The 12,552-nt window shown below is 39.0% G+C and overlaps 1 protein-coding gene across 2 annotated transcripts in view; it reads left to right on the top strand.

Moving 5' to 3' along the window:
- Positions 1-12,552, top strand: part of ADAMTS6 (ADAM metallopeptidase with thrombospondin type 1 motif 6) — a 257,026-nt gene that overhangs the window by 181,949 nt on the left and 62,525 nt on the right. For both annotated transcript variants that reach the window (XM_040977601.1, XM_040977602.1), the window contains 2 exons: positions 10,407-10,540; positions 12,056-12,179. In XM_040977601.1, coding sequence (XP_040833535.1) covers positions 10,407-10,540; positions 12,056-12,179 — 258 coding nt within the window. The remainder of the gene's footprint in view (positions 1-10,406; positions 10,541-12,055; positions 12,180-12,552) is intronic.

The following is a 12,552-nucleotide window of genomic DNA, read 5'->3' as shown; positions in this document are numbered from 1 at the left end:
CTATTTATCTGAGTCTTTCATTAATCTTTTATTATTTTTCATCGGTCTTGTACATTCTTGGTTTTATTTCTTTCTTTGTAAATATTTTGCTATCTATTTGGTGCTATTATGCATCGGATTGCTTTTTTAATGGCTTTTCCAGCTAGATCATTATAATTTTAGTAAAAACACTAGTAATTTGTGTGTGTTAATTTTGTATTCTATGTCTATTGAATTTGGTCTTTAGTTCCAATAGTTTCTTTGTTGGAGTCTTCTGCATTTGTAATGTATATGGTAATGTCAGCAAATGGAAACAATTTACTTCTTCGTATTTATTTAAATGCTATTTATTTATCTATTGTTTAATTGCTGTGACTAACATTTCCTGTGCTATGTTGCATAAAAATAGAGAGAATGCATATTGTTATCTTGCTTTGATCTCAGAGGAAAAGCTTTCAATATTTCCCTACTGAGTTTTATGTAAACTTTGGGTTTGTCGTAAGTGGCCTTTATTGTTTTGAGATATATATATCTTCCATATGTCATTTACTGAGAATTTTTTATGAGAGATTGTTAAATTTTGTTAAAATTCCCTTGATACACATATTGAAAGGCTCATTTGGATTTTGTTCTTTATTTTAATATGGTTTTATTACATCTATTGATTTGCCTATGTTGAATCATCCTTGCATCCCTGAGATAAGTCCTACTTGATCATGGTGAATGATTTTCTTATATTATGTTTAATTCATTTTGCTAATATTTCATCAGTATTTTTGCATCATGTTCTTCTGGGATATTGGTCTGCAATTTTTGTTTCTTCCAATGTCTTTATTGGAATGGCTTGATATTAGTACAGTGCTTACCTTCTTAAATAAGTTATAAAGTGTTGCTTTCTACAGATTTTTTGGAAGAATTTGAGAAGATTTGACATAATTCATCAGTAGGTCTTAAGTTGATATTTGATAGGAAGTATCTTAATATAGATTCAATCTTTATACTTGTTATTGATCTATTCAGATGTTCTGTGTTTTCATAATGACAATTTAGTTGTGTGTTCCTAGGATCTTATTAATTTATTCTAGGTTATCCCAAGTTTTGGGTGTATATTTCTTAATAGCCATCTCTTATGAGCTCTTTTATTTTTAATAGTAGTTACAGTATCTCCTTTTTCATTTATGATTTTATTTCTTTGAGTCTTTTCTTTCCTAATGAGAAGTTTGCTAGTTTTATCTTTTCAAAAACCAAATCAACTTAGTTGACTATATTTTTTCTCATCTCTATTTTATAAAGCCATGTTATTCCCTTTCTTTGGGCTTAGTCCATTCTTTTTTTTCTCTGCTTTTTGGAGGCACAAAAAGTTAGGTGGTTAATTTTAAAGTCTTATTTTCTTCATAGATACATTTGTTGCTATGAATTTTTCTCTTAGAAGATTACTTTAGCGTACTGTGAATGTTGTGATGTGCTGTTTCTATTTTTACTTGTCTTAGGTAATTTTTAATTTAGCTATTTAGTTCTACTTTAATCCACTGGTTGTTAGGAGCATGTTTTATTTGCACAGATTTGTGTATTTCTTGATTTTCTTTGTGTTATTGATTTCAATTCATACTATCAAAATGAGAAATGATTCCTGACATATTCCAGTCTTAGATTTATTAAGACTTACTTTGTGGCCTAACATTCAATGCATACTGAAGAATGTTGTATGTGCACTTGAGAAGAGTGTATATTGAAATTTTTTAAAAAATTAGTTTCATTCGATGCCTACATTATAGTGTAGTGAGTGAAGCTGCCACCTGACATGGGCATCCCATATTGGTGTTGGTTTGTGTCCGGGTTGCCTGCTTTCAATCCAGCTCCTTGCTAATGGCCTGAGAAAATCAGCATAAGATCCAAGTGTTTGGGTCCCTACCACCAATATAGGAAACCTGGATGAAGCTTCTGGCTCCCAGCTTGAGGCTTGCTCCAGCCCTCACCATTGTGGCCATTTGGGTAGTGAACAGCTGGATAGAAGATAGCTCTTTCTCACTCTGTATATCCCCACATCCACAAACACACGCCTTCTCTCTCTGTAATTCAAATAAATAAATTTTGTAAAGTTATTTCTGTTCTTACTTGTGTGTTAAAGCAACAGAGAAGGGCATGCGCGGGGGGGAGACAGAAAGTGATCTTTCATCTGTTGGTTCGTTCTCCACATGCCCAAGCCAGGGCCAGGGGCAGCAAGGAACCCAGAACCAGTCTGGGTCTCCATGTGGGGCAGGAAGTTGGGGAGAGGGACCCAAGTACTTCTTGATCCCTCATCTGCTGTCTCCCAAGATGTGCATTAGTGGGAAGGTAGATTGGAAGCAGAATAGCTGTGACTTAAACCAAGCACTCTGAGATGGAATGCAGTGATGACTTAACAACCAGCTGTGGATTCTAGTCTGAGTGTCTGTTAGATCCGATCTACTGCATAGAACAACTGCAGTGTTTATTGATTTCCATTGCTGAAAGTGGGTTATTGAAGCTTTGAACATTCATACAGTTGTCTGTTTGTCCCACCAGATCTGTTAATATTTGCCGTATATAATGAAGTACTCTAATATTAGTGTATATGTATTTACATTTGTAAGATGCAAGGAGTTGCTGAAGGGAACCCTTTTCACTTTAAAATGAGTTTGCCTTCTTGGAACCTTTTTTTTTTAAACTAAACATCCCTTTTGTTTGGAATAAATGTAGCCACTCCAACTAGCTTGCAGTTCCCATTGGTGTACAGGGTCTGGCTTAGTCCATCACCCATATCAAGCCTCTGCACAAACTTGTAATTACAGTTGCTGGTCAGTTCTGTCTTCAGCCCCATGTTTTAGATAAACCAATGGATACTGCAGCCCAGACAAACCCAGCCAATTACACAGTCAACCCTCACATACACCAATGGGAACTGCAAGCTAGTAGGAGTGACCCCCAGTAACCATCCTTAGGCCTGCCCCCAGCCCTGGTTCCTGTGCTTGCCAATATGTGCAGCAGACTGGTCCAGTCTGTCCCACATCCCATTCAGCTCTCATACACTTCAGTGGCTTTTGCAGCTCAGTTCAACCAAACCAACCCCACTATCCAGCCCATACTCGTGGCCACTGCCGCTCTAGCTAGGCCCTTCCCCAGCCCTGGTTCTTATACTCACCAGGGGAGTTGCAGCCCATCAGAGATTGGACCACAGTTTCCCTACTGGGCCCGCTCCCAGATCTTGCACTCTCCAGATGGTTCTTCATCCAGCTTGACAGGATTTGCCCCCAATCCCAGCACTTTCCAGCTGATGCTGCTGCAAAGCCCTACCAGCCTACACTCATTCTGGCTGATATATACACCAGTGGGTAAAGTTGGTTGGCCCAGCCTGGCTCTCCTCCAACCCTGTTCATATAAGGACTACAGCTGTTATAGCCCTGCCTGGCCTGGTTTGTCTCCCAATAAGCTCACATCCCCCACCCCAGGTCTCATGCATACTGGTAGGTGCGGTGGCCCAGACTGTCATGGCCTGCCCCTCGTTGGCAATTGCTGGCAGGTGCTGTATCCTGGCTTGGCCGGGTCTGCGTCCGATTCCAGTTTCTGTCAGTGGGTGCTACAGCCCAGCCTAGCCCAGCCAGTCTCCAGTCCCAGCCTAACATGAACTGGCTGGTGCTGCAACCCGAACTGGCCTGTCGTGTACCCCACCTTGGTTTTCACATCTAGCAATTGGATGTTACAAACTGGCCCAGCCTAGCTCACCCCCAGACCTGATCCACAGGTATGTCAGCGGGTACTGTAACCTGGCCTGGTCTGGATTATCTTAGTCTTGCTTCTTGCACTCACCTGCAGGGACTTCTTCCTAACAGAGAAGTTCTCCAGGCTTCTCTATCAAGTCTCCACCCAGTGGAAGATCTTGTGCACACTGGTGGTCCTTTGGCCCAGGCTGACTTAGTCCCCCTATAATCCTGGCAGGGACGGTAGGCTTGCCCAACCATCCCACACCCATTCTGGTTCTTATTGTTGGATGTTACTGCCCAGCTATTCCTGGTCCATGCCCAGACACAGCTCTGTGAACTCTTCTTTGATGTAAATTTTTTGGTGTGTGTTTATTCTTTTTATTTTTTTTTCACGTTTTATGTTTTATTATTATTATTATCATTTTATGATACAGTTCCATAGACTCCTGGTATTTCCCTTATCCCAGCTCCAAACTGCCCCCACCCCTGCCTAGTTCCTCTAGCTCATTACTAAAGTATAGTTCTTCATACACAGTAATATGTCCATCATTGCGGGTATGTTCAGTGGCAGAGAGTTCAGAATCCTATTGTCAAGATATAGTAAACAGTTTCATTGTAAGTCCATCTTTGTCTGGAAGTAGAAATGCATACTACATTGTATCCTCACATCTAGATATGTTAGTCTCCATTTTACAGCTACTGTACATCCCCTTAAATGAACAGTCATAATACAAAATCAACAATAGAAAGAAAAATAGAAATTTACAATACTATGAAGTTAAGCAATGTATTACTAGATATGACAGTTTCCATTACACAGCTACTATACATCCCCTTAAATGAAAAGCCACAAAACAAAATCAATATCAGGAAGAAAAAAGAAATTAACAACACCATGAAGTTAAATAACATGCTATTAAATGACTAACGTGTAGCTGAAGAAATGAAAATCAAGAACTTTCTTGCAGAAAATAATGCTATTGTGCGATCTATGAGTCATTGAAGAATTTAATCCAAAGAAAGTGTTTTGAGCAGGCGAAACTAACAGAAAACATCAAGACCCATGCGATATAGTCTCCGCCAAATGTGACCCTTCTGGGCAACAATTAGATGGGTTTTGTTTTGTAATCCAGTCTACTAATCCATGACATTTGATTGAGCTTAAGCCATTTACATCCAGGGTTAATATGTATGAATGGTACTTTGGTCCTGTCATTTTAGGGATGGGTTGTTCATTGATTTAGTCTTCTGTTGTCATTTTACTGGGATGTTCTTCCCATTTGCCTTTGGTTTTGTTTGGTGCTATTCCTCTTCTCTGTCAAGAGAACATCTTGAAGTATCATTTATAGGGCAGGTTTGAAAGAGGCAAATTCTTTTAGCTTTTCTTTACTGTGAAAGAATTTTATTTCATTTTCAAAGACAAAAGAAAGCTTTGCTGGATATGTTATCCTAGGCCGACAGTTTGTTTCTTTTAGAATCTCGAATATATCACTCCATTCTTCTTGACTGTAGAGTTTCCTGGGAGAGATCTCCTGTGAGTTTAATTGGCATTCCTTTATATGGCAATTGATTTTTTTTCACATGCACATTTAAGGATCTTTTCCTTATGTTTGATTGAAGAGAGCTTTTTGATCATGTGTCTTGGTGAAGATCGCTTTTGATCAAGCCTATTGGGAGTTCTGTGCCCCTCCTGAATCTTGTTTCCCAATTTTTTCTCTAGATTAGGGAAATTTTCCTTTATTATTTCATTAAACATGTTTGCAAACTCAGCTTCTCTTTCTGCACCTTCTATGACTCCCATAACTCTTATATTTGGCCTCTTAATAGTGTCTTTCAATTGTTGAATACTTTTTCTGGCCTGATCCAGCAGCTTTTGTTTGCTTCCCCCTGATGACAGGAAATATCTTCCAATTCTGAGATTCTTTCTTCTGCTTGCTTCATTCTATTTTGGAGACTTTTCACTGTACTTTTAATTTGCTCTACTGTGTTCTTAATTTCTGATATATCAGCCTTGATTTGCTTTATTGCTGCTGCTCCTTATGTAAAATATTCCTTAAATTCTTTGAACTCTTGTATGTGCTTCTCATTTTTGATCAGAAGCTTTAAAATGAATCTTATGGATTCTGTGTCTCCCATTTTCTCAATGTCTTCCTCAGTTAACTCTGAGGTTGGCATAGGGTTTTGCTCCTTTGCAGGGGAGGTCTTCGGTAATATCCATTGTGCCTTTGTCTCTTTTATTCTTGGTCATTGTACTTCTGGTTAGCAGGATCTTCTCCTTGGGACAGGTTTCTAAGCTGTGTCACCCACAGGTCTACAGTTTGATTTTACTTATTGCAGTTGGTACACAGCTCTGCTGTAAGCCAATTGTGCCACTCCCTCCAGCGAGTTCCAGGCCTGGGTTCTTATGTTAGATTTCCACAAAGAACTCTGTAGCCCCAACTCCTGGCTCACCACTCTCCACTTCCTGTGATACCCTGTTGAGGCTGCACCGTTGTCTGTACAACCTTTCTCCCACTTTCAGTTGGAGCAGGTCCCAGGATTAGGGAGACACTCCAGGTGTCCTATATAGCTAGGTTGTTGGTGGCACTGATGTTGTTGGAACCTGTTGGACATTAGGTCTGGGTGCCACACGGACCTATTTTGACCTGTAAGATGCCAAAGTCGGTATTATTTTCCTGCAGGACCAGTGCAATCCACGGAAATCAGTGAGTTCTCGCAAGCTCAGCACATGCGCAGTTCACTGTTTTCCCCTGCAGTCCTAAAGCTATTGCCACGGTGTACAAAATGGCGCACGATATACCACTACTAGAGTTCTTGATTTGCTGGCTGTTAGGCCTGAGGGCTACCCAGAGCTGTCTTGGGTAGAACCTGTAGAATGCCACGTTGCTGCAGTTGACTGAGTCAGAAATGAGTTCACTCCCAGCTCAGCATATGCTCAGTCCTTTCCCTTGCCTTTTCCTCCTTAAGCAAAATGGCATCCAATTCAGCTGTAGGGGGCTGACTGGGCTGTGAAATCTACCATCTTTTCTTACTGTCCATCTGCTGTTGTGTCTCTGCTCCTGGTCAAATCAAACAGAGCAGCCGGACAGACAGTTCTTTGTCTGGGTTCACCTCCCAAGCTTCCAGTGAAAGTCCCTTCCCACCTGGTTGCTGGTGGAGTTCCAGCTGCTGGTGGAGTTCAGATGGCCGTTAGCTGAATGCCGCTGAAGTATCAGTCACTGCAACACCACATCGTTGTGTCCGCTGCTTTGCTGTGTCTGTCAGTCTTCAGGTGCCCCTCTGCTGTTGTTCTGTCCTCTCCTATCTCTTGGAATGTGTCCTCTCTGCTTCATCCTGATTAAATATTTCTCCATCTGTTTAAACGTGTGCTTACCCTATTCTGCCATCTTGATTCTCTCCCTTTGATTTGAATCTTAGGAGTCTTTATTCAAAGCTCATGTACTTGGATGTCTATCTGTCCCCAGATTTGAAGTGTTCAGCCATCCCTTCTTTTCAGTAAAGTTTCTTCTTTCTCTTGTCCCTCTGGGATTCCCAAAATACAAAAGTCACAGCTTTGTTCATGCTCTATAAATCCTGTAGGTTTTCTTCATTACTTTTTATTCTTTTTTCCCCCTTTTATTTTTGAGACCCAACATGCTCAAATGGATACCCTTTTAGGTTACAGTTGCTTCTGCTTGATTTGTGGATGCCTTCTATTGCACTCTTCTTCTCATTTTGGTTTGTCAGCTCTGGAATTTTGGCTTTTTAACATTTTTTTTTTTGGTTCATGTGTTATTTTTCTGATTTCTTTGCATTGTAATCCTTTGTAGCTTCCTTAGCCACCTTAAAACAATTTTATTCCTTGTCAGGCTTTTTCTCTATCTCCATTTCTTTGAATTTGGTTATTGAATATGAAGAATTCTTTAGTGATATCATGTTGTCGTGATGGTCCTTGTTCCCTGAAGTATGTAATCATCTTCACCTATGAAGAACGAATTGCTCCCTCTAGGTTTTGCTGACTGAGTTCTGGAGACAACCAGCCAATAGGGATTCTGAGACTCTCAGGCCTTCTCTGGACACAACTATTCCCCAGTTCTTGTTCTTTCTTGGGGAGGAATTCTTGAGATTGTATGCCCTCCCGGGCAAAACCCGTCTAAGTTGGGTGAATCTCCATTTTCCCTGGGAGTGGTGTCTTAAAATGCTATATTTACGTACCTTCTCCCAGTGTTCCAGAGCCAAGGCAACTGTCTGCACGAGACACTTACACCAGCCATCAACGGGTGTGCTCTCAGGCTGCATGCCTTGGGGAGTGTTCAGAAGAAGCAAAGCTGCACAAAGTTCTGAGGGGACCATGGGCTAGTTTGTTGGGTGGGTCCACACACAAAGCCTGCAAAATATCTCATGGCTGATGTTCCTAATGTGATCCACAGAGTGATTAGTTAACTTTGCAGCCTTTCTTCTTTGGTCTCAGCCACTCAGCCAGGTTGATTACCTCAGCATTTGGGGGTGGAGCATGAAAAGAAAATAGGTCCATTGAGCAGTGTCTGACACAGGTGCAGGGAACTGAGTCTCATTCTTCTCTGACTTCCTCAGTGGGAAAAATCATGAGCTGAGGGGTTGGTCTGTCTGCTCACTGATTTAAGTTGCTTAGAGGAAAGTGAGATACAGATAAACAAACTGTCTCAAACACCTCTCCCTGCACCTTCTGTTGGAGTTTTTTCCGCTCTAAGGTGTGCTGGAACTTCACTGCTGGAATCCCAAAGTCTCACAAAGGTACTCCTGTCTGTGGGTAGTTTTCAAACTCGATACTTCTGTGAAGGTACCGTGGTATAAAGGTCCTCTTCTACCATCTTGCTGATGTCACTCTTAGAACAATTCATCAGAACAGGAAGAGCTGAACTTCTTTAGTAATAAACAAAGAAGAAATTAATTCCCAATTCTATCATGTAGTGTAGTAATCTGAGGAATGCAACAAGTGTATCTCCTGCTTATCAAACACTATATTACATAGTGAATGCAACATTAAAATTGGGTAAGCAAAAAACTTGGAGTCCCTTTTGAAACTGTGTGCCTGAAATACTGCATTGGATCTGAAAGAATTACAATAAGAAAAAATAAAAGAACTGTGCTGAGTAATAAAGAAAATAATTCCATTCCATTAAGATTTATAGAATTTTAGAATAATTTTATTTGTAAGAATTTTATTAAATTATAGCTTGACTATTAATTCAGGAAGATATAATTATATTTACAATGTTATTTCTATTCTCAATATAGCACAAGTTTGCCATTTACTTAAGCCTAAAACTAATGTTGTAATTTCTCTGGAAGCCCTATAGCCTATAAACAAGTACAATAGGAAAAAATATGGACTCAGGCCAAAAGTGGTAAGCTTCAGGGACCATATATATATAAGATATATATTAGCTTCCACTTTTAACGAGTTGACAGCACTTAATAATTTAATGGGCTTCCATTGGAAAGAAAAACTAGTTTTCATCTTTTGTTGAAAAACCTTGTCTTGCATGTTGGGCTACCATCTTATTAAACAATACACATGAGAGCAGGCATGTGTTATGGGATGTGCTTTGGCTCCTCATTCCACCTGCTTTGTTTTACCTTACCTTGTGGAAACCTAGTTTCCAAGAACTTCCCTGAGGCCTGGGCCCATCCCTTCATCAAGCTGCTTTTGTTTTCTTCATTAGAAGTAGTCTTCTGAAGAGGGAGGGCGGCACACCAAAGGGGGGGAGAAGCAAGACGCTTTATGCCGGAATTGTAACTCTGAACTACAGGGAATCTATTAAAAACTAACATTTAAAAAAAAAAAAACAAAACTAAAGTCTTCATTTTGAAATGAAATTTTGTCAGCATAATTTGAATAACACCAGTGTATATCTCCAACCCCATGGAATCAATGTTCCCAAGAAAGGTTTGTAAGTTAAAATTTCAGTAGGTAATACATGTTTATGAATAGTGGCTTTTTCTTGATTTTTGTTTGTTTTCTACACTGTACCCATAGTCCTCTGCTCTTCTGCATTGTTGTCATGTGTGCCCGTCTTCACTCAGTCTTGAAAAAATGCAAACATTAATGGCTAGTAAAAGTGGCCAAATGTAATTATTTACAAAGTAAAAATAAAGTGTTTTATTATTTAAGTCTATAGTTCATAATTATCTTTTTTTATTAATCTGATAAGAATAATTCAGACTTAATGTAATTTATTTTATCTTTGATTTGCTAATATCTTAAAAATTTATCTTCATGCTAGAACCAACGTCATGGTTTATTTAAGACATATACAGATTTAGTTTAATTTTACAACTGCTCTATTTCTGCCTTATCTGGCAAATTTTTTCAATCCACTTCAGTAATATGCAGCAGAAATTTCTATTTGCTATGCATTGTATTGTTTCACATCTCCTCAAACTTTATTTCCTCAGCTAATTTCTCAAAGCAGTTCTTTTTTTAATCTATTTTTTAAAACAGTCACATTCACTGTTACCACTAAGCTATACTTTAAACACAGAAAGAAAATATCTGACAATTACGAACTTTTTAATGACATAAACAATGAGGCTAGGCAAGAAAAAGGAAAGCGAACAAATCTGTATATTTGGGTGTGTAGTCAGGGAATGACAATTATATGTATTATAAAGTTTCTGCGAATAGTATTGGCTATTGTTCATCAGGAGGAACATTTCATTTCCTTCTGTCCTACTGTGTTTGTCCAGGTGGTGTAAAACCTTGTGCCCTAAACTGCTTGGCCGAAGGTTATAACTTCTACACTGAGCGTGCCCCAGCAGTGATCGACGGGACCCAGTGCAGCGCAGACTCCCTGGATATCTGTATCAATGGAGAATGCAAGGTTCTATATTTTATTGCTTTTTGTTGAGATTCTTGAGACTTTTGCCTTCTTTTTTTAAAATAATATCTCTTGATTAATACCGTGTTCAATTATTTTAAAAGAACCACATTTTAGAGAAAGCTAATGTCCAGCTTAGAATGCAAATGTGTGTACCTAAAGTTAGAGTGGCCCGCTCTTACTCAGGCACCAAGGGAGTGTGTGATATAGTGCTGCTGGCAGCGATTGCCAAAGGTATGGAAATATTTTTAGGTTTTATTTTTCCAGTACTTTGGTGTCCTTACAAACATTATGGTAGGAAACAAGAGGGAACAGCGATTCAACTCTGCATATGGCGGCCATATGTTTTCATTGGAAGAGTGAAGCGACTATGTCCCTCCTATTTTATTTCATTTGAAGCATCTGGGGTGGTTTTAATTATAGAATTAGTCTTTATCTTATTAATGCATTTACCTTAGGGAATTAGTCTGCTTGGGAATTGTAGGAGCGTATCTATACTGTTTCCCTAGAATTGTGTATGAGCCTTATCTAATAAGAAAAACTTCAAAAATTACTGTTTTCATAAGTGTTTTGCTTTGTTTTACTTTAAAGAGAAGCACAAGATGCAGTGGTAAAACTTAAAAGATAAAAGCACCTTTTTATTTAGTCTCATAATTTCTTAGAAAAGTTGCTGACGCTCTGAATACTTGCCTCCATACATATCCAAAGATTCAGTTTGTGTGGGTATTTGTGTGGGGGTTGGGAGAGGAGCTTTGTGTCCATTTTAAAAAGTGACATTACTTTTGTGACACTGTGCAAGGTTTTTTTCAGATAACAAAGATCCAGGTATTTAATAGCCTTTACTCAAATATTAAATGCTTAGTGTCAATGACTGAAGGTCAATTGTACAAACTCCAGTACCAAGTGTGTACCTACTGTATGTCAAGAGTCCTGATTTTACTAATACAAAACAGGATAGTGAGTCTTAGCTTCATAAATTGTTTGCTTGCAACTCTGTTTCACTTATGACAATTGTATTCAGTTAGCGGAAACAGATTTTAAAGCATTCACACAGGTGTGGATTCCAAAATCAATTTCCAACATCGACAGTTTCCGAAAAGAGCCAGTGGTTTAGAAGTGGCAGACTGCAGTTCTCAGCATCTTCCTTCATAACTCTATAGGACTAATATGCCATTTTTCCTAGTCCTTGATATTTCTATGCATGTCTCCATTGAGGGGCTATGTAAGAATCTAATTGTAATTATTCAGTGATCACGGAACGTGGTGTCTAAAAGTGAAGACAAGGTCTCAGATAGAAACTTAGGCCTCCATCCTAGGAGACAGGATTTTCCCCCTCCTTAATCTTGCAGGTTGAGAAATTATTAGCTAAGAGTTGTTGCAGGGTGGAAGTCATATTTTTTTTTATTTTGATTTCCTTTATTGGAAAAATGAGTAAATAAGTAAATTACCTGTGTCTGGTTAGGTATGGTTCCAAGAATTTCTCTTTTTGACACACTGAATATTCTTCTCTGTTTTCAGCATGTAGGTTGTGATAATATTTTGGGATCTGATGCTAGGGAAGATAGATGTCGAGTCTGTGGAGGGGATGGAAGCACTTGTGATGCCATTGAAGGGTTCTTCAATGATTCGTTGCCCAGAGGAGGTGAGTGTGTAGAGAGAACTCTTCCTCACACCTCTGGTGGACCTGGAATAGCCAAAAACACTTGATTTCCCCCTCGCTCGCTTATTTGAAAACATTTTCTTTACTGGAGCAGACAATGTTTTTTGTTTTTTTTCCAAAATTTTCTTCAGGTTTTTAAAGTGTCATGTGGCTTCGTGTAAGATGTTTTCAGAAAGCGTTCATATTCCCTCTCTACTTCATTTAGCCATGTTTCTTTAAGATGTGAAATCCCCAAGGATATCTTTGAGGTAATTTTAGGGAAGAAGATTACTAAATGCTTTTTCTCTAAAACGTACTCATTAATCCAAAGGAGACTTTGTCTGCATTTTGTAATTTATAAAGCACAAAGCCAAAG

This window comes from Ochotona curzoniae, unplaced genomic scaffold (assembly GCF_017591425.1).
Source record: "Ochotona curzoniae isolate NIBS_2020 unplaced genomic scaffold, NIBS_Ocur_1.0 contig_2754, whole genome shotgun sequence".
Taxonomy (NCBI): Eukaryota; Metazoa; Chordata; class Mammalia; order Lagomorpha; family Ochotonidae; genus Ochotona; species Ochotona curzoniae.
This window is presented reverse-complemented; position numbering and strand designations above follow the sequence as displayed.